General features: G+C 43.7%; 1 protein-coding gene across 1 annotated transcript in view; it reads left to right on the top strand.

The window, feature by feature from the left end:
- dctn2 (dynactin 2 (p50)) overlaps positions 1–20,966 on the top strand; it is a 62,705-nt gene that overhangs the window by 26,778 nt on the left and 14,961 nt on the right. The window contains exons 8-11 of the mRNA XM_084316801.1: positions 9,672–9,737; positions 10,631–10,669; positions 15,605–15,682; positions 17,320–17,391. Of these exons, the coding sequence (XP_084172927.1) occupies positions 9,672–9,737; positions 10,631–10,669; positions 15,605–15,682; positions 17,320–17,391 (255 nt within the window). The remainder of the gene's footprint in view (positions 1–9,671; positions 9,738–10,630; positions 10,670–15,604; positions 15,683–17,319; positions 17,392–20,966) is intronic.

Raw genomic sequence — 20,966 nt, 5'->3', positions numbered from 1 at the left:
AATTCAGTTATTAAGTCGCACGCGGTCTCAATGCTCTATTTGGGGCCAAACAGGCCATACTTCACCGCACGGAGTATCGTGGGTGAGGCTTCAACTTATTGGGTAACTCTGACTTCTGACTAAGTGCTTCTGTATTCACCTGCGCCATATTTATATGCACGGCGAACAATCTAGTGCCAATCTCATTTCTGTCTCGTAGTCCTGGGCAGAACCGGGCATGTTGAGACAAGCCTTGACGGTGGCTTTGAACCTGACTCTGGAGGCACGGCTCTGGCGCCTGTGGACCGCTGTCCAATAGGAGAATGAAATATTATGGTCTGTAGTAGGTTAAAGGGATATTCCGTGTATATGTACAAGGGATATCAAACGATATACAAATACTATGCAATATATATCAATCAATAAATATATATATTCGGTTTAATCTGACCCTTTGTAACACCAATAGTATGCAACTGCAGAGCCGCAGAGCCAGCGGCGCTCTCAGTCCGGTCTGGGGACCGCTCAGCAGCGCCACCCACCCAACAGCTGAATTGCCAATGGCTGAATTGGAGTATTGCACTGTGCGCGCACAACTGTCAGCTCTGCGGCTCTGCAGTTGCATGCTTCTCGCAAATCTAGCTCCCGCTGCCAAACCAAATGAATCTCGACATCGCTTCACCAATAGTCGTTATCAGAACACTACACGCATATCATAATAGAACACACATTGTTGTCATTATTAGACCTGCTTGGTGAAGCAACAATGAAACAAATTTAACTATTTTAATACAATTCAAATTGTGCTTCGAGGGAATTATTTTCACCGGACATTATGACCGGAGAGATTTAAATTTGTCGGACTTCAACAGATTTTGCCAGTCAAAAACCGGTAATTACCGGACAACGGAAACCCTGGTTTGGAGGGCACGCCGCCCCCGTCGCTTCCTGATTCTGCTGCGCAGGCGCACCAACCGACCTGTAGGAGTCGCTGTCCACAACGTCCGATCCCCACCCATCAGCTTCCCACCCCCTAATACTGCCAATTGTATTAGTATGAACGACCAGCCAAGCTGATAGCAATGCGGAGAGCTGGGCTCGAACCCAGCGTCTCCTGCATTGGTGGTGAGCGCCTTGCCCACTGCACCACCTAGCCGCCCAGTCCCTTCAGTTTTGAGTCTGCTTACAGTAGGGTTGGGTACCAAACTCTACTTTTAAGAATTACGTCAGACAGTACCACTGAGTACCGATTCACGTTGGATCAATCTGTGCCATAAAACCCTCTTCAACCCCCTACACCTACACCCTATGGGAATTTATCTTTAGGCTCTTAAGTGTTTTGATTATTTTCTGTTTATCATGGGTATATATGAAATTTTCAGCCATTAATATTTCAATTTGGCTCAGTTTGTTGGATCAATTAAGCTTGTCAGTGTTGTGTGTCTGTCAAATGAATGCTTCCAACATTGGGCAGGGTCTAAATATTTTCTTAAATATATTCTTTTACAAATTGTACTTACATTTTACACTTAAAGGGGCTATGTATTATAAATGTCATTTTTCAGTCTCTAGCATTGTATTATAGTAATAGGAGTTCATATCAATGTGTTTTAGTGTCTAAATACCATATTGGCGGATTGCTCTGTTTCAGCCCAGCCCCTTTCGTCCTCCAGTAAATCAGGTCATTTTAATTTTAAGGCCTGAGTCACGTCATTCGGGCTCTGGGTAGCGCACAGTGATGCGATTGGCTCTGTGGTTGGAGCTAATGCCCGCCCCCATTCTACCTAGACTAGACAGCGAGTGGAAAGAAAGAAAGAAAAAAAACACAAGCTGCCGCGAACTCTCATGAGCCGAGAGGGAGAGAAAGGAAGAGAGATTTTTTTGTCTCTCTCTCTCCCTCTCTCTCTCTCCCACCCCCTCCCTCCCTCTCTCTCTCTCTGCCGCGCGCGGACTCATCACCGAGAGAGAGAAAGGAAGAGAGATTTTTTTTCTCTCTCTCTCTCTCTCTCTCCCACCCCTTCCCTCCCTCTCTCTCTCTCTCTCTCTGCCGCGCGCGGACTCATCACCGAGAGAGAGAAAGGAAGAGAGAGATGGAGAGAGAGAGGGGGCACTTGGGGGGGGGGGGGGGTACCTGCCGGCCGCGCGCCACAGACCCGCAAACGGGAGATTGAAAGAAAGAAAAAAAAAACACAAGCTGCCGTGAACTCTCATGAGCCGAGAGGGAGAGAAAGGAAGAGAGATTTTTTTTTTCTCTCTCTCTCTCTCTCTCTCTCTCTCTCTCTCTCTCTCTCTCTCTCTCCCACCCCCTCCCTCCCTCTCTCTCTCTCTGCCGCGCGCGGACTCATCACCGAGAGAGAGAAAGGAAGAGAGAGATGGAGAGAGAGGGGGCACTTGGGGGGGGGGGGGGGGGGGGGTACCTGCCGGCCGCGCGCCACAGACCCGCAAACGGGAGATTGAAAGAAAGAAAAAAAAAAACACAAGCTGCCGCAAACTCATCACCGAGAGAGGGAGAGAGGGGGCCTCTCTCGCTCTCGCTCTCGCTCTCTCTCTCTCTCTCCCAGTGCAGACTGTGGACTGACAGTCACTCAAAGTGCTTATGGGCGGAGCCAGGCCATAACAGCCTGATTTCTTGAGACAGAAAAATTATGGTTTTGAGTACTTGATTAGAAATATAAAACAATGCATTTTTTTTTTTAAAAACCTTACAAATGTCTTCAATAGACTAACAGGAATTGTGTAAAGTTGCCCAAATAGTGCTAGGAATAGCAATACATAGCCCCTTTAAATGAAGTGTGTATAAATTAAACATTACAAAAAGTAAACCTTTTATTTATTTGATTTGAAGTGGGATTTTGGATTTTGATTGTGCTCACTGCATGTAGGCCCCTCTCTGGTTCCAGTCAAGTTGATATTAAAACAATGATTAATAAATCAAATATACCCCCCGACACACCACTAACCACCTTGGCCAGTCCTTTGTACCAGTGGCTATCAGGCTCCACAACAGTGGGCAGGGACCGCTACCAGCAGCCGGAGAGCTAACCGCACCAGAACTCGAACTACTAGGAATGTCTGATCACTTGAGTGTGGCTGACTCCCACCTAAACTGCACGGACTATAACATATGACTTATATCACGACAGTTAGGGTACCGTATGTGTATACTGCACCTGTGTATATTGTATACTTTACATACTCATAGATGGTATATATTTAGATTCTAGTGTTTATTGTAACTATATTTATTGTAATGTATAATATAACTGATGGGGCATACAGACCCTCATCTGCACCTTTATCACACTGCCTACTTGCTGTCTTGCTCACATGCGTATATTCAGATTAAAGGTCCCCGGTCTTATAAATGGCCTTTTCCAGTGTTTAGCATTGTTTTCTAGCAATGGGGGTTTGTATCAATGGGGTCTGTGTCTCTAATTCTCATTTTGGCGGATTGCTCCAATTCAGTTGAGACAATATCCTCCCCCAGTGAACTAAGCCATTCTGATTTGACTGTTTTGCTGACGTGAATAAGGCACTGATCTGCATAACTAACACCCCCTCTATGGTTGTAGTGCAACCATTCGCTCAACAACAGAGCGAGTGGAAATACCGACACTTCCTCAAACGGGTTGACGTGGCGCGGGTGCAGACAGAGAGAGGCAGAGAACGAGGGGGAGAGAGAGACTAGAGCCATATGGAATCCGCGATCACGGAATCGCGGACGGAATCGCGGAATTGAGCAATAAAAATGGAATCAACTATACATTTTTTTTTTTTTTAATGTTGTGGGACTTGTACAGCACCTTGTTCAACTTTGTCAGTGCTGTAAAGTTTAAACCCTTTTAAATCTTAGACAAACAAAACACTTTGCTTTCATGAAATATTGTAAGCCGTCATTTGAGGCTTTATAAAAGCAGCACAATGAACACAAATTTGTCAGTGCCGAGTCCGACCTCATCTTAAATAACAAACAGCATTGCTTGTTGTAGTTAACAAAGAGAGGCAGAGTTGATTTTTATTTTCATATTCGAATCCCATGCCCATCGAACGAAGCTTCGAAGTATTTAAGACAGCCCTATTAAATGGACTGTTATATCTTATTAAATTGTGGACATTTATTCATTCCCACTTATTAGACACTATTTCTGATGGTAAAATGAGCGTACAAAGCAAAATACAGAATTCTGAAATATTAAAACGGAAAAAACGGAATTTGGAAATAAATAAAATGGAATTTGGAAAAAAATTAAACGGATTTCATATGGCTCTAAGAGAGACAGGGTGACAGGAGCACCCCACACACACTCCCGACCATGCGCAGGGCAGAAGCTTCTCTCGGGAAAACGCACACACGCAGTCGGGAGCACTCGCATATCACTGTCAACCTGCTGCAAAATATCATTGCGCGCGCTCGTATTCCGATCCGTGCAATAATATTGTCATTTGAAACAAGTTACCAATGCATTGTCCCGTGGGATTATGCCCCCCCGCGGCGAAATTAATTAGTATCCCTCTCAATCTCTCTGTCTCTCTCTGTCTGCCAGTGCAGACTGTGGGTGACTGTCACTCAAAGTGCTTATGGGCGGAGCCCAGTCCAAAACAGCTTGAAACTTTGAAGTGGAACATTTGTGCTTTAGAGTACTTTATTAGAAAAACAAAACAATGCATTTTTTTTTTTTTTTTATAAACCTTACAGATGTGTTCCATAGACTCACAGGAATTGTGTAACATTGCCCAAATAGTGAAAGGAATAGCAAGACACGGGACCTTTAATTATATTGTTTACACTGCCTATTTTTACTTTTCTACTGTACTATCATTTTTATTGCCTGTATTTATGTCTTTCTAGTTTCTACTATTACCATGCCCATACCTGTACCCCCCTCTCCCATGCTGCTATGATGCCTGAATGTCCCCCAAGGGGATCAATAAAGGAATATCTTAAATAAACTAGCACCCAGTTTGAGCATCCCCACTCCCCCCTTTCAACAATTCTGCACCCAGTGCCCCCCTGACACACCCCGAACCCCCCCGGGGGGATGGTACCACCCCTGTTGAACCCTACCATAGAGCCACATTTCTTTTAAATGTGAGACTTTCACACAGAGGAACTTATTAATCGTGTCTGGTCTGTCATATCAGCCGCATGTAATTTGAACGTGTCCTGGAAATGTCATTGAAAATGATCTAATGGAAAATCACACTTTTCGATTTAAGCCCTGTATTAACCTTCATGTCACAAAGCTTTTACTGTGAGTATTTCTGCTTGGCTAATCTTGCCAATCTAATCGTGGATTCAATTATAGTTCTAAGGTTATGGGAAAATGTAAACCATATTGCAATGTAACTGTTGCTGAATCCATCTAACCAGACCTTCATTAATATTCTATTATATAATATATTGGCCCTGGATAGTGGTGACAAAAGTGTGTTAGGGATGGGCAAGGTTATTAGAATATTCAACTATACAAAATGACGTAGGTATTTCACTATAGCTGATGGTTTTGTTTGCATCAACTGCACTGATTCATCATACCGATTTTGAGTTTTTCTTGATTCAAAATAATAAATTGAACACATTGACATTTTTATCCAAAGCGCTTTACAATTTGTTACTCACATTTTACCCATTCACTCACACATTCACACACCGACGGTGGAGGCAACCATGCAAGGTGCCAACCTGCTCATCGGGAGCAATTTGGGGTTAAGTGTCTTGCTCAAGGACACATCGACACGCTGCCCAGGAGGAGCGGGAATCGAACCGGGAACCTCCGGATTGCCAGACAACTGCTCTACCTCCTGAGCCACTGTCGCCCCCACTAATAAATGGAACAGACATAATTATAATTATTTTGTTTAGTGAAGGCAAGGATCACAACGGGCCTGCAGGCTACATTACTAGTGTTTTTTCATGGGTAGTTTGGTTAACTGATTGACCAACCGTGCCTTCAAATGCCCATCCCAGTGTTTCTTGTGGGATGTTGTTGTGATTCTCAGCCATGTGCTCTGCTGACACCAGAGCCCTTAACATCCTCATCCACCTTGACCTGAGTGGTTAGACTTCTAACTCGCACCACATCACCCCAGTCCTAAAATACCTTCACTGGCTTCGTGTCTCCCACTGGGTCAACTACAAAATCCTGCTCTTCACCAACTGGCTCCCACACTGACCTCCTCCCCAAGACATGCCATCCACAGTGTTTTTGTTACACTTGTCTGTTGTTTGTCTCACTACCAACAAGAGTTTTAGATAAGCGCTATATATATTAAAGGGGAACTATCTTATAAATGGCCTTTTTCCAGTTTTTAGCATTGTTTTCTAGCAATGTGGGGTTGTACCAACCAGGGTTTCCGTTGTCCGGTAATTACCGGTTTTTGACCGGCAAAATCTGTTGAAGTCCGACATATTTAAATCTCTCCCGTCATAATGTCCGGTGAAAATAATTCCCTCTAAGCACAATTTGAATTGTATTAAAATAGTTACATTTGTTTCATTGTTGCTTCACCAAGCAGGTCTAATAATGACAACGATGTGTGTTCTATTATGATATGCGTGTAGTGTTCTGATAACGACTATTGGTGAAGCGATGTCGAGATTCATTTGGTTTGGCAGCGGGCGCTAGATTTGCGAGAAGCATGCAACTGCAGAGCCGCAGAGCTGACGGTTGTGCGCGCACAGTGCAATACTCCAATTCAGCCATTGGCAATTCAGCTGTTGGGTGGGTGGCGCTGCTGAGCGGTCCCCAGACCGGACCTGAGAGCGCCGCTGGCTCTGCGGCTCTGCAGTTGCATACTATTGGTATGTTCTTCGTTGGGACTGGGAGGCGGAGATATAATAGTCATCATGCAACGTTTATATTTCACGATAATGTTTCCGTCTCTCTCTGCCAAATTTCTCAGTTATTCGCTTGATATAATTAATACAAATGTCCAATATAACGGAATTCGTTAGCTCATAAAAATGTGATTATAACACACTGCTGTATTTAATGTCGGGCCGACTGCCCAGAGACACCTATTTGATTTAAAGTCAGCAGCAGCACGGAGTCTCTGGACTTATTTGATTTGGAATATAATGACTGTGTGTATACGCAAAAGTAGCCTAGTTTTAAGTTAAAATATTATAAATCTAGATGCCTTGAGGATGTCATTCTTTATATAATTGTTTTTAAGCTCAATAAACTCTGACCGGAATTGATCCCATTTGTCCGGTAGATTGAAATCTTGCAGGACACGGAGACCGGCAACAATTTTTTTCTAACCGAAACCCTGGTACCAACACTGTCTAGGTCTCAAATTCTCATTTTGGCGCATTCCTCCAGTTCAGCTGAGACAAGATCCTCCCCCACTAAACCAAGCCATTCTGAATTGAGCAGATCTGTGACGTGTAAGAATTCTGATCTGCCACCGCCCGCCCACAATCAACTGTGATACGTTTATATGAGCAGCGAGTGCAAATAATGCGGAAGTGGTTTAGACAGCAGAGACCTTCAGCTGTTCACACTAGGGCTGGGCGATATGGCCAAAAATGTTATCGCGATAAAATTATAAAATTATTTTCATATAACTCTATATCGATAATTATCGTCGATATAATGTCTGTCAAGTTTAATTAACTTCTTATGCCAGGCGCCGATGGACGGGCTATTAATAGACTTGTTTTGCTGCTGCGAATGTCTCGAGTTGATGTCGTCATCAGTCCGCGCACGTTAGCAGTTAGCCAGAGCAAGCCGTGTATCCCATGACAATGTACTAAATATGACTCTAAAATACTCCGTTTCGCCCCAATACATTGCAACGACGTCCACCGTATACCCCACACTACTATAACCGTGGCCTCAGAATTCACGCCACACACCCACTCTGCACGTAAACTATAAAATAGCGCTGTGCAAGCTAATTATCCTAGCCAGCCTGGTTTCCAATGCACTCAATATAACCCTAAAATACTCTGTTCCGCCCCAATACATTGCAACGACGTCCACCGTATACCCCACACTACTATAACCGTGCCCTCAGAATTCACACCACACACCCACTCGGCACGTAAACTATAAAATAGCGCCGTGCAAGCTAATTATCCTAGCCAGCCTTGTTTACTACTTGAGTGCTACCTCTCTACCCAGAGGTGCAGCGAGGGTCTCCTTCCGCTATCGGCCATCTCCTTCACTGATTGGTTGTTAGTGCGTGTGCTCATATCCAAGCTTGGAAAATCGATATATCGAAACTTTGCGACCACGTTTCATGTTTATTTCGAGGAAATAATTTATCGCGATAGTTATCGTTTTACCGCCCAGCCCTAGTTCACACACACCGTGAATCACACACACAACTAGATAAAACGGGTGGGAGGTAATGGAACAGTCGACCTGTTGCAAAATATCATAGCGCGCGCCCGTATTCCGATCTGTGCAATAATATTCACGGGGTATATATTGTCACTTGAAACAAGTTACCAATGCATTGTCCCGTGGGATTATGCCCCCCCTGCGGCAAAATTTATTAGTCCTCTTCCCCCCCCCCCCCCCCCCCCCCCCAAGAAAGGTAAAACTCAAAGCGCACTACTAGTATGGGCGGAGCCCAGCCAAAAAACGCTTGGAATCTTGAAGGGCAGAAAGTGGTGCTCTACAGTACTTGATTAGAAATACAAAACAATGGATTTTATTGAAAAAGAAATGGTGCTGTCAGGTGATATCTACAAAACCTTCTGTTTAATCATCTTCCCTTTATTCATTTGCTTAGATTTTCCAGGTCTGGTAAATTTTAGCATGGTGTTATTCACAGTCAAAAACAATTATACATAAATAAAATAATTTAATTGATATTCTCATTTGGTTCATTACAATTTACTCAAGCCTAGTAACAGACACAGGGCTAAATCCACAAAGAATGGATTGCACGGAGCAAGTTGCACCCTTACTTACAATTCATTATGAAATGAAAATGTGGGACCCTGATGTAATCAAGACGAAAGTCTTTCTCTGGTCTGCCCCCCAACAATTGTGTGTATTGAGCCGTACTGTATTGTACCCATTCTGCAATCTGTTAATAAAATTTTCATTCAATCAATCACTGTGCAGATTGATTGATTGAATGAACATTTTATTAGCAGATTGCAGAATGCGTACAATACAGTACGGCTCGATACACACAATTGTTAAGGGGCTGCAGATCAGAGAAAGACTTTCGTCTAGTTTACATCAGGGTCCCCCATTTTCATTTCATAATGAATTGTAAGTAAGGGTGCAACTTGCTCCGTGCAATCCATTCTTTGTGGATTTAGCCCACAGTATTTCTGACACTGGGAATACATTCCCTGAGATCCATAGATGTCCCTAGAATTAGATACCAAGAACATGCAAATGGTCAATTTAAAAAAAAAAATCTGTAAATGTTTATTCTGTGTTCTTGAATGAATGAGATACATTTTTTTTTACAGTTCATTTAAAAAATATATATAATTGTTTTGTTAATTTTCATAACGTCATAATTTGCTGTGTAATTAATTAATCGAATTAACTGACAGCCCAAAAAAAACTTACAGATGTGTTCCATAGACTCACAGGAATTGTGTAAAATTGCCCAAATAGTGAAAGAAATAGCTAAATAGTTCCCCTTCAAATGTATGATTTATTATTATTGTTATTAATAATAATATTATTATGTGTTGTCTTGTTCTGTCCCTATAGGTGGCAGAGCTGGAGAAGCGCCTAGCTGAGCTGGAGATAGCTGTTGGCTCAGGATCAGACAAACAGGTACAACAACACACACAGTCTTTGTCCAGGCTTGTACTCGCTGTCCCTCTCATTATCTCTTGTCCTTCTGATACTATATCCCTCTCATTCTCTCTCTGTCCCTCTCATTTTCATTATGTCCCTCATTCTCTCTGTCCCTCATTCTCTCTGTCCCTCATTCTCTCTCTGTCCCTCATTCTCTCTCTGTCCCTCATTCTCTCTCTGTGTCCCTCTCTCTCTCTGTCCCTCATTCTCTCTCTGTGTCCTCTCTCTCTGTCCCTCATTCTCTCTCTGTGTCCCTCTCTCTCTGTCCCTCATTCTCACTCTGTGTCCCTTTCTCTGTCCCTCATTCTCTCTCTGTCCACCATTATCTCTGTCCATCATTCTCTCTGTCCATCATTCTCTCTCTGTCCCTCGTTCTCTCTCTGTCCCTCTCATTCTCTCTCTGTCCCTCTCATTCTCTCTCTGTCCCTCTCATTCTCTCTGTCCCTCTCATTCTCTCTGTCCCTCTCATTCTCTCTGTCCCTCTCATTCTCTCTCTGTCCCTCTCATTCTCTCTCTGTCCCTCATTCTCTCTCTGTCCCTCATTCTCTCTGTCCCTCTCATTCTCTCTGCCCCTCTCATTCTCTCTCTGTCCTTCTCATTCTCTCTGTCCTTCTCATTCTCTCTGGTCCTCTCATTCTCTCTCTCTGTCCCTCACATTATCTTTCTCTGTCCTTCTTATATTCTCTCTCATTCTTTCTCTCACACACACACACACACACACACACACACACACCCATCCATGCACATTCTCTCTCGCATGCACACACTCACTCTCCCTCTTCTCACACATACTGTTTAGATATTTCAATGCACATATCAAACATGGTCTTAATATCCTCCACATTGACTGTATTTATGCTGTACTGTAGGGCCCACTGAGTGCTGGGGTCCAGGGAGCGAGTGTGATGGTGAGTTCTCAGCCATTGGTCTCAGACCTGCTCACTGCACCGTGTCTCTGAAACGTCCCCATCAATCTCAATGTTCACCCGCCTCTTAAGTCTTTTACGCCCTAGTAGTAGGAATACAGAACAATGTGCCTGTGTGTTTCTGTGTGTTTGTGCATGCTTTGCTGCTAGTGTACAGTCAGGTCCATAAATATTCACAATTCTGGCTCTGTACAACACCACTTGACTTGAAATGAAACAATCAATGGGGCGGCTAGGTGGTGTAGTGGGCAAGGCGCTCGCCACCAATGCAGGAGACGCTGGGTTCGAGCCCAGCTCTCGGCATTGCTACCAGCTTGGCTGGTCGTTCATACTAACACAATTGGCAGTGTTAGGGGTGGGAAAGCTGGTGGTGGGTCCTGGTCGTTGTAAACAGTGACTCCTACAGTTCGGTCGGGGCGCCTGCTCAGCGAGGAAAGGATCTAAGGGGGGTAGTGTGATCCTTCCACACGTTACACCCTCTCAGTGAGAGTCCGCGCTGCCAGGTGAAAAGAAGCGGTTGATTGGCTACACATGTGTCGGAGGAAGCACGTGATAGCCTCCACTCTCCCAGACCGACTGTGGGGGGTAGGTGCGCAGCGACCAGGAAGGGGATTGGGAATTGGCATAACAACTAAACATTGGGATGGGAGAAAAACGGAGGAAAAAGGAGGGGGAAAAAGATCAAAATATATATATTTTTTAAATGAAACAATCAAGGTGTGCTTTAAGTGCAGCTTTAATTTGAGTGTATTTACATCCAAATCAGGTGAACATGGTAGGAATTACAACAGTTTCTGTGTCCCACCCTTTTAACACTTTGAATGCCCAACCCGAGATATTTCGGGTTATCAGCCCGCGGGTTGAATGCCCATCACGAGAATATTAGTTACATTTTTTTTATTAGCGATCTGAATTCATATTTCATCAACCGAGTCTACCGTTGGTAAGCCTGCCCCACCAGGCGCTCAGATGTGGAAAAAAGCGCCCCCTATCGTCTCCCAGATGGTAATGCACCCTTTTGGATTGGACTCAATGAAAATCGATGAAGGAAGAAAAAAAAATCCGGAATCCACATTTTACTTCTCACGCATGTAATCGGAGACGATCAGATTTATTCTGGACCCTCAGGACAGCGTGTAATATGTATTTACAGTACGTAGCATTGGATCAATAAAAGGATCGATTTTTGGAATGGCGATCAGGAATTGGAATAATCCATTTGGATACCATCTGATCTCAGGTAAGTGTTAGATTCTGATCAATCAGCCAGTATCACGTCTTCTTGTGTTATCCTCTCTCCATCCAATCCCTATGCGTTGTGTACTTTTAATGATCCTGACGTCTCATATACTGGCTGTACAATCTCTCCCCGTTAGTGCGATCCGCCACCATAATGTTTCACCACCTTCGTAAGAAATCGACACCTTGACAGCATACCTTTCTTGAAAGAGCGTTGTTTATTGATATAAACAGAAGCCTCAGCCCAGATGTTATCAGATTGTATTTTCATTGCTATCGTCTCTGCTGTTATTCAGTCCAATGGTGGCTCAGGCCTTGTCTAGCCAGAACCCTTCTCCCGTTAGCCGAAGCTAATGATGATGTGTCATTCCCCCCCCCCCCCCCCACCGGCGACGGTGAGAGGGATGGGAGTCTCTGATGGTTTCTTCCCCCTTAGTCTCAGTCAGATTGTAGTCTGCCCCTACCCGGAACCACTGTTCGATTTATAGATCTTCGTCATAGCAACGACGGCCCGCCCCCCTTCTGGTTGTCATGCGTGCAACCTTTCACACACATTCTAAACGTTTCATTACTGTTCCATTAATGATCGAACCTCTCTCCACTCTGCTGTCTGTGCCCTGTGCATGCTGTTATCAATGTGTTCCAGATCGGAATGTCAACATTCTGCCCTGCTCAGTGTGGTGCTCACAATCACCCTGCTCGCTCTGAACCACCTCTCCTGCTCCCACCACAGTCAGCCTGCACATTTCGACCTCCCTGACCCGGCCCCCTTTAGATGCTCTCATCTCCCCCCAATCTATACATCACATACATTGAAAAACACCCAAAAACACCAGTTTCCTTCATAAGGAATCTATTTTACCAGTCTTAGGATAATCAGACCTTTTTTCACAGAGATATAAGCTTTCCCCCTATATGTGATATGGCTGTTTTGACTGTGCGAGTGATCAGGAAATAAGATAATCGATTTACAGCTTGCGGCACCAGCGTGCATACGTACACACATACTATCGATAATCTAGCGTTTATTTGAAAACTATTCATAAATAGGCCGAAAAATGACAACGTTCTAGAATATTACAGTACATCAGCGTTTATCAGGGATTTTTTTTTTCTTCTTGAAAACGAGGGCTTTTCAAAATGCTATCAAACGGAAATGAACCGATAAAAAAACAATCCACTTCGACAATGTTGACTGGAAAATGAGTCATTGATGGGCGACGGGCAGATTAGACACATAGCCATAATTTAAAACATAGATTAGGCGATATTAACGTTAACATTGAAGCGGATGGTGGGCATTCAAGCACTAAATGTGCGCCCCCTGCTGGCCACTGAAAGTGTTAACACATTGGGCGCCAATAACGTCGTACAACGTGTTTCAAGGTCATGCTAATTCTGCCATTCCACGGCGTACAGCGTTATTGAGATATTTCATTTTTTCGCCATGGTATTCATAATTCCCTCACCCAGCCTCGGCTGATACAGTGGGAGCCTGCACAACTCTGCAACGCTTCAATACTGCCGCCTGGTGGATGATCGGCGAGTTACAACCGGAAATGGATCTCTGGTGATCTCCGTGCATCTGGGAAATGCGTCCGGCACTCGCATATTGTTGCGGGACTCTAGACACACATCCGTGTATATGGATCGCTGCCATAACTCAATAATCGATATGATTTGGGTGTTTATTATTATTATACAAACCGGAAATGGATCTAGTCGATCCACGTCAAATAAGTGGGATCTTTTTCCTCCAGTCTCATCGGCGAACGGTAAGGGGATGCTGACGTCATTTTCAGCGTGATTGTTTATTATTATTAATGCAAACTGCTCTGATCAATATATCACCCATACTACATAAAGCATTTACTGACTATCACGGAATTATAAACGACCCCCCCCCCCCGTTCTTCCGCGCATGAGTCATAACGTTTAGGATCATGTACAGTTGAACATTTTAATATAGCCTGTATCACCAACAAACGGCAGTTGATAATCTATATATGCGTTTATGCCTATAACTGACGTTCTAGGAATTACTGCAGAAAACGATAACATTTATATTCTAGACGGTATTTTCGTATGAATATGAATGAAAAAGTATAACGTTCCTACATCCGGAACGATAGATAATCGATGTTGAATGGGCCATAGTAATGTCAATTTAGCAATACAATTAAAAAGGTTATAGCCCTGCAAAGAAGGTGAACATCTCCATAGGCTTAGAGTGGTGGCAGAGAGTGGTATGAGACGGGCAAACTCTGTCAGTTAATGTGTTAAGGGACCAAACGTAATTTGACAAACTAACAATCATAAAATCAAATTATCACTTTTTAATACTTGGTTGCAAATCATTTGTAGTCAATGACAGCCTGAAGTCTGGAACCCATAGACATCACCAGGCGCTGGGTTTCGTCCCTGGTGATGCTCTGCCAGGCCTCTACTGCAACTGTCTTCAGTTCCTGCTTGTTCTTGGGGCATTTTCCCTTCAGTTTTGTCTTCAGCAAGTGAAATGCATGCTCACTTGCATTTAGGTCAGGTGATTGACTTGGCCATTGCATAACATTCCACTTCTTTGCCTTAAAAAAACTCTTTGGTTGCTTTCGCAGTCTGCTTCAGGTCATTGTCCATCTGCACTGTGAAACGCTGTCCAATGAGTTGTGAAGCATTTTGCTGAGCAGATCATTTGCTCTCCAATGGAATCAGTTCCATTGGCAGCCATACATGCCCATAACACTACCACCACCATGCTTCAATGATGAGGTGGTATGCTTTGGATCATGAGCAGGACCTTCTCCATACTCTTCTCTTCCCATCATTCTGGTACAAGTTGATCCTTGTCTCATCTGTCCATAGGATGTTGTTCCAGAACTGTACAAGCTTTTTGTTTTTTTAGATGGTTTTGTTTGACAAACTGGTCTTCCTGTTTTTGAGGCTCACCAATGGTTTACATCGCGTGGTGAACCCCCTGTATTCACAAGTCTTCTCTTGATTGTTGACTTTGACACCGATACACGTGTGTCCTGGAGAGTTCTTGATCTGGTCAACTATTGTGAAGTGTTTTTTCCTCACCAGAGAAAGAATTCTTCTGTCGTAGTTGTTTTACGTGGTCTTCCGGGTATTTTGGTGTTGCTGAGCTCACAAGTGAATTCTTTCTTTTTAAGAATGTACTGCCTTTTGCTATCTCTCTGTTGGGTTTGTTTTGATTTTTCAGTCTAATGATGGATTGCTTCACTGATAGTCTAAGCAAATTGTCCAATAACTTTTGGTCCCCTAAAAAGGAGGAGGCAGATATATAAATTGTTGTAATTCCTACACCGTTCACCAGATTTGGATGTACATACGCTCAAAGTAAAGATGAAAGTCTGCACTTAAGTCACATTGTTTAATTTCAAATCCATTGTGGTGGTGTACATGTAGACTAAATGATAAATTGTGTTGATGTCCAAATACTTATGGCTCTGACTATGTTTTCAAAATAAATTGAATGAAATGCCATGCTCTCATTCAAAATTCACCGGTCAAATTAACGGTGACCTACCTAGTGTTGAAACAGCACGTCCTTTGCTCTCTCTGATTAAATGCATCAAAAGGAATGCTGCTGCTTTTTTAATGCAGAACACTTATTTGTATTTGGTTCAGTTTCTGTTTTTGATTACTGTGTGTATCTGTCAGGACACCATGGAGCTGTTGCAGGCGAGGGTCAGTGCTCTGGACTCGGCCACCCTGGACCAGGTGGAGGCCAGACTGCAGGTAAGGTACTATATCATATATAGCCCAGCCCATATATCAGTGAGATATTTGCTTAGCACAGATATGTCTGTATCGGCATGTTATTACAAGACATTACAGTAGATTATGCAGGAATAAAAAGACGCTTGAGATCATTTAGAAATTATGTTATTTCTAGTGAAGTCTACTGTTGAAATGTTAATGGAAAATAAAGTTAGTTTAACTGTTCCTGTCTCCAGTACATATCTTTATCACAACTCTTTTGATAACCAAATTTGAGGGATCCTGAAGATGTATGCAAATATCGGTCGATATATCGCTATCAGAATTTCTTTACTACCCAATATCTTCATCTTCCTCAGCCCCCAAAACTAGGGATGTCCCGATCGCCTTTTTTGCTTCCGATCCCGATCATGTGATTTTAAATATCTATCGATCCGATCATTTCCGATCCGATCTTTCACATTAGTAATACATTTTGACGCATTTTTGTCAGAAACTGGCAGAGCGAGACAAGCCCATCTGTTGCCTATAGTCCGGGGCGCGAGCGCGGAGGCTTTTGTTATTACATTCACCCTGAGAAATGTGCTTCTGCTTCATATGAGAAATATTAAAAGTTTCAATATATGTTTGCACATTAGTATACATTCAGTGTTCGACTTATGTAATGGTCCATTCTGGTCTGAAACGCCGACGATAATCCTCAGTCACGTTATCCTCCAGGTGAAAAGTTAGTCTGAAAACTTCGCCTCCAGCCTGTCCTCCTTGCAAACATTGCAACTGGCTTGACTTTCTATTTTAAAATGCTTACGGTAGTTCCAAACCTCTGACATTAAGTCTAGCTGCTCAAGTCAGTGGATATTAACCGTGTTTCGGGAGCGACGTGTTGTACTGTTGTTGTGATGTGGAGCGTGGAGCGTGTAGCCGGTCTAAATTAAAGGGAATGTGTTTGTTGCAACGGTGTAAATTAAAGGGGAATGTGTTTGTTGTGGACAATTATTCTGCTCTGTGTGACAATAAATACATTAATGATGATATATTATATGTAATTTAAAACCAAAACTAAGGCCTCCGTATGAGTTTAAGACGTGGACATGGTCATGTTTGTTGAATACAATTTTTCTTTTTTTGACTGCCGATTTTTATTATTATTTTTTCCCGATCCCCGATCCTCTGAAAAGCACGTGATCGACGCCGATCCCGATCACGTGATCGGATCGTGACATCCCTACCCAAAACCCTTTATCAGTTGGGTATCTGTACTTCAGGGTTGCCTGCCTCTTTTTCTGTGTTTGTAGAGTATACTCGCCTGTCGGTCTAGTTGACATCTAAAATGGTTGGACCGCTACCGCTATGAACCTTAGACTTCACTACCATTTCCATTCTCATGGCAATGATTCAATATTTGACGATGTAGCAAATTATGCTACGATCTGATTCCGTAACATATAACCCATTTGATGCAATCATATTGTGATTCAACTAACACAAATCACGTGTTCCAATATTTCTATCATGTCACCAACACATACAGCCAAAAGGCAATTTCATTATTTGTCTCCGCTTAACACCGGAGGATGTATTTGTTATGGAGGTGCGTACTGTATCTGGAATGGTGTTACCCGTAGAGAGTGGACATGTTTTCTGTTTCCCTGTAGAGCGTCCTTGGGAAGATGAATGAGATAGCAAAGCACAAGGCAGCCATCGAGGACGCTGATACACAGAACAAGGTTGGTCACACTACCAGATTTTATTTGTATTTCCCTGTTACCCTTCGAGAGGCCTTTTTGTCCTCTCACCAGGCCGTCATTGTAAATAAGAATTTGTTCTGGTTAAATGAAAATAAATAAACAAAGCAGCTATCGAGGACAGAACAAGGTTGGTCACCCTTTCAGATTCCAGAAGTCTCATCCAGGGTGAAGTACTTGGCTGTTAGGACGGTCCTGGTAGTAACATTAACACCAACGTTGATGCTACAGTGGTAACAACAGATGAGGTGCTCAAAAAACTGAGCGCCCTTCAACCCAACAAGGCCACTGGCCATGACGATATCCCCTACAAATGCCTCAGAGACTCAGCAGCCGCCATCACCCCAGTCATCACACGCATAATAAACCTCTCCATAAAACAGGGATACGTCCCCAAAGACTTCAACATTGCGAGAGTGACCCCCCCTGCAGAAAAAAGGCAGCAAATTAGACCCAGGCAACTACCGCCCTGTTTCTATTCTTACCTCCATCTCGAAAGTCATGGGAAAAAATAGGGATGCACCGATATGAAAATTTGCCACAGATACCGATTGTTCAACTAACACAATCGGCCAATACCGATACCAATATTTGTGGCAAAAAAAAAACTGTCCCTAGAAAAAATAAGTCTACGAACAGGTCGAAAAGTACCTTGTGGAAAAAAAGCTAATCTACGAATTCCAATCTGGCTTCAGAACATCCCACTCCACTGACACATGCCTTCTCTATTTGAACGACCACATCAAACAGCGGCACGGTGGTGTAGTGGTTAACACTGTCGCCTCACAGCAAGAAGGGCCAGGGTTCGATTCCCGCTTGGGGACCAGGTTTCCATGATGCCAGGTACCCAGGTGGGGTATCTCCCAGGCCTTGCTGTGTGGAGTTTGCATGTTCTCCCCGTGCTCGCAAGGGTTTCCCCCCGATAAGATAAACCCAATGGAAAAACATGCACAACAGATCGCTAACGCTGTGGTGTCCTTGACGAAGACTGACGGGAGCACTTGGATTGGTCACCAGGGCGCGGCTCACGTTGACGCCCTATCTGCTCCCGGCAGAAGGACAACGGGATGGGAAAAGTGCAGACACATTTCATCGGCGACTCAGTGCGTGTGTGTGTGTGTTCCTGTGGGTCGCCCATCTCGCGTGTGTGTTAAAACTGCATGACAAATAAAGACTTCAAGTCTAACAATTATTATTATTATCAAAGAGATGGACGTGGGCAAATACTGCGGCATGGTCGTGCTGGACCTCCAAAAGGCTTTCGACACTGTCAATCACTCCATTCTGATTGACCAGCTAAAAGCAATTGGTTTTGATAGTTAATCAGTGAGCTGGATGCAATCCTACCTGGAGGGGAGAGAACAGATTCCCCCCCCCCCCCTCTCAGTGAGCTGCGGTGTTCCACAAGGAAGCATACTAGGAAGCATGTCATCAGCTTGTGACTGCAACTTGTTCCTGATCGCGGACGACTCAGCCCTGCTGGTCTCTGACTGGGACAAGTTGCAGGTTGAAAAAGCCCTCCGCTCTGAATTCGGCAGAATCTGCACCTGACTCGCTGATAACAAACTATCATTACACCTGGGTAAAACAGAGTCCATTCTCTTTGGATCAAATAACAAACTCAGCAAGGCAAACGGCTTCTCTGTTACAGTGGGTGACAATATTGTCACAAGGATGAAATTACATACCTGTGAGGCTGTGCTCCATCCTAGAGGCAAATATTTCCTGTGACAAAATGGCAACCAATCTAATAAAAAAAGTCAACCAACGAACAAGATTCTTGTACCAGATCTCCTCTCTGGTAAGCAAGAATACCCTGAAGACTCTAACAGGAGCACTCATTCAAGGGTACTACGACTATGCTTGCACCTCATGGTACCAAAGCACCTCAAAGGCACTAAAAACAAGACCACAGGGGAGCTCCAGTAGCTCACCACGTACCGCGAGTGCTATTTCAGCGCCGTGGACAACCGTGCTCGTCACGGATCTGGGGCTGAGCGAGTTCGAATCCCGGACTGCAGCCGTGCCTTTCCCAGAGTGTCTTCCCCCCCATCTGAACCCTTTCAGCCTGCTTCTGTCGGTCGAACTTGACCAGGTATAAATGCGATAAACGTATAAAAGAGCCAGGGAAATGGCCAAAGTTAAAAAAAAAAAAAAAAAACAAGACCGTACTCTTAAAACCCACCTCACCCCTGCCCATTTTGACATCCTAGGATGGCTTAGAGTAGACGACAGAGAACAGCAGCTTGCAATGGGCCTTGTCTACAAGATACACGACTACACCACTAAGATGCCCATGTACATGTCGAAATACTTCCCAAAGGTCAGTGAATTCCATGACCACAACACCAGAGGGAGTTCCACAAATCATGTTCAACCCAGATTCGGCACAAACAAGGGACTAAACACGTTTAGCAATTATGCCACAAATTTGTGGAACACCCTACCCACAGCCGTAAAATAATGTGAATCCCTACCCACCTTCAAAACCGCTCTCAAAGAGCACCTACGGGAGGCAATTCGAAACTGGCCCCCGTAAATGTCCAAACCCCCTCCTAGTTTCCTCCCTCTCGAATGTATATAGTTTCTGTTAGGATCTCTGTTAAACAGTACTGTATATCTTGTATGTCATAAATGTAACGGCACTGTATATCTGTATATCATGCATGTCATAAATGTCATGATATATGTATGTTGTGTATGTCATTATGAATTGAAAATGGGGGACCCTGATGTAAACAAGACGAAAGTCTTTCTCTGGTCTGCATCCCCTTAACAATTGTGTGTATTGAGCCGTACTGTATTGTACCCATTCTGCAAAAAATGTAAATCAATCAATCAACAGTGGTCGCGTAAGAACTGCTCTAACCAGCCACCGTCTGGGACGAAGGCCAAGGTTTTTCTACGTGCCTATAGAGTCCACTGATGATTCCTCAAGTTTCAGACTGACTAAAGCATCTTCCTGATACTAAAATAGTTTTCACTTTCGTGGTCTGGAATAGACTGATCAAAGATTAAAGCGTCTCCTGTTAATAAAATAGTTTTCACTTTCACGGTCCAGAATAAACTGACTAAAGCATCTCCTGTTAATGGAATAGTTCACTTTTGCGGTTGGAATGTTTGTATTCCCCATCGGTGTAGTTGCTAACACATGTTAACACTGTTGTTGAGCAGTATTAGCCGAAACTCTGCATATAAATATAAACCGACATTGTATTTTATTTTCTGCCACTGGCAACATCAGCTGATGAAACATTTTGTCTGGAGGCGTTGGTAAATATTAGGGCCATTTAAGTGGCTTTTAGGTAGAAGGCTTGGTCTTCTGTCGATGGTTCCCAGCAGTATATGATCCAACTTGTCAAAACGTTGAGAGAGTGTCTGTCTGCTTTCTGGAGGTTGACATCTTCAACGTTAAATCCATTATTTTCACTCCAAGCTGTGTTCGCTTCAACATGTCAGCCCCCAGAGAGTAGACCGACTCTGACGAGACAAGACTGTAGACAGACGTTTTGACGAGCTGGATCATTTATACGACTTCGTGGTGAGAGTTTGTCAAA

The sequence above is a fragment of the Notolepis coatsorum genome, assembly GCF_963971535.1.
Source record: "Notolepis coatsorum genome assembly, chromosome: 6".
NCBI lineage: Eukaryota > Metazoa > Chordata > Actinopteri > Aulopiformes > Paralepididae > Notolepis > Notolepis coatsorum.
This window is presented reverse-complemented; position numbering and strand designations above follow the sequence as displayed.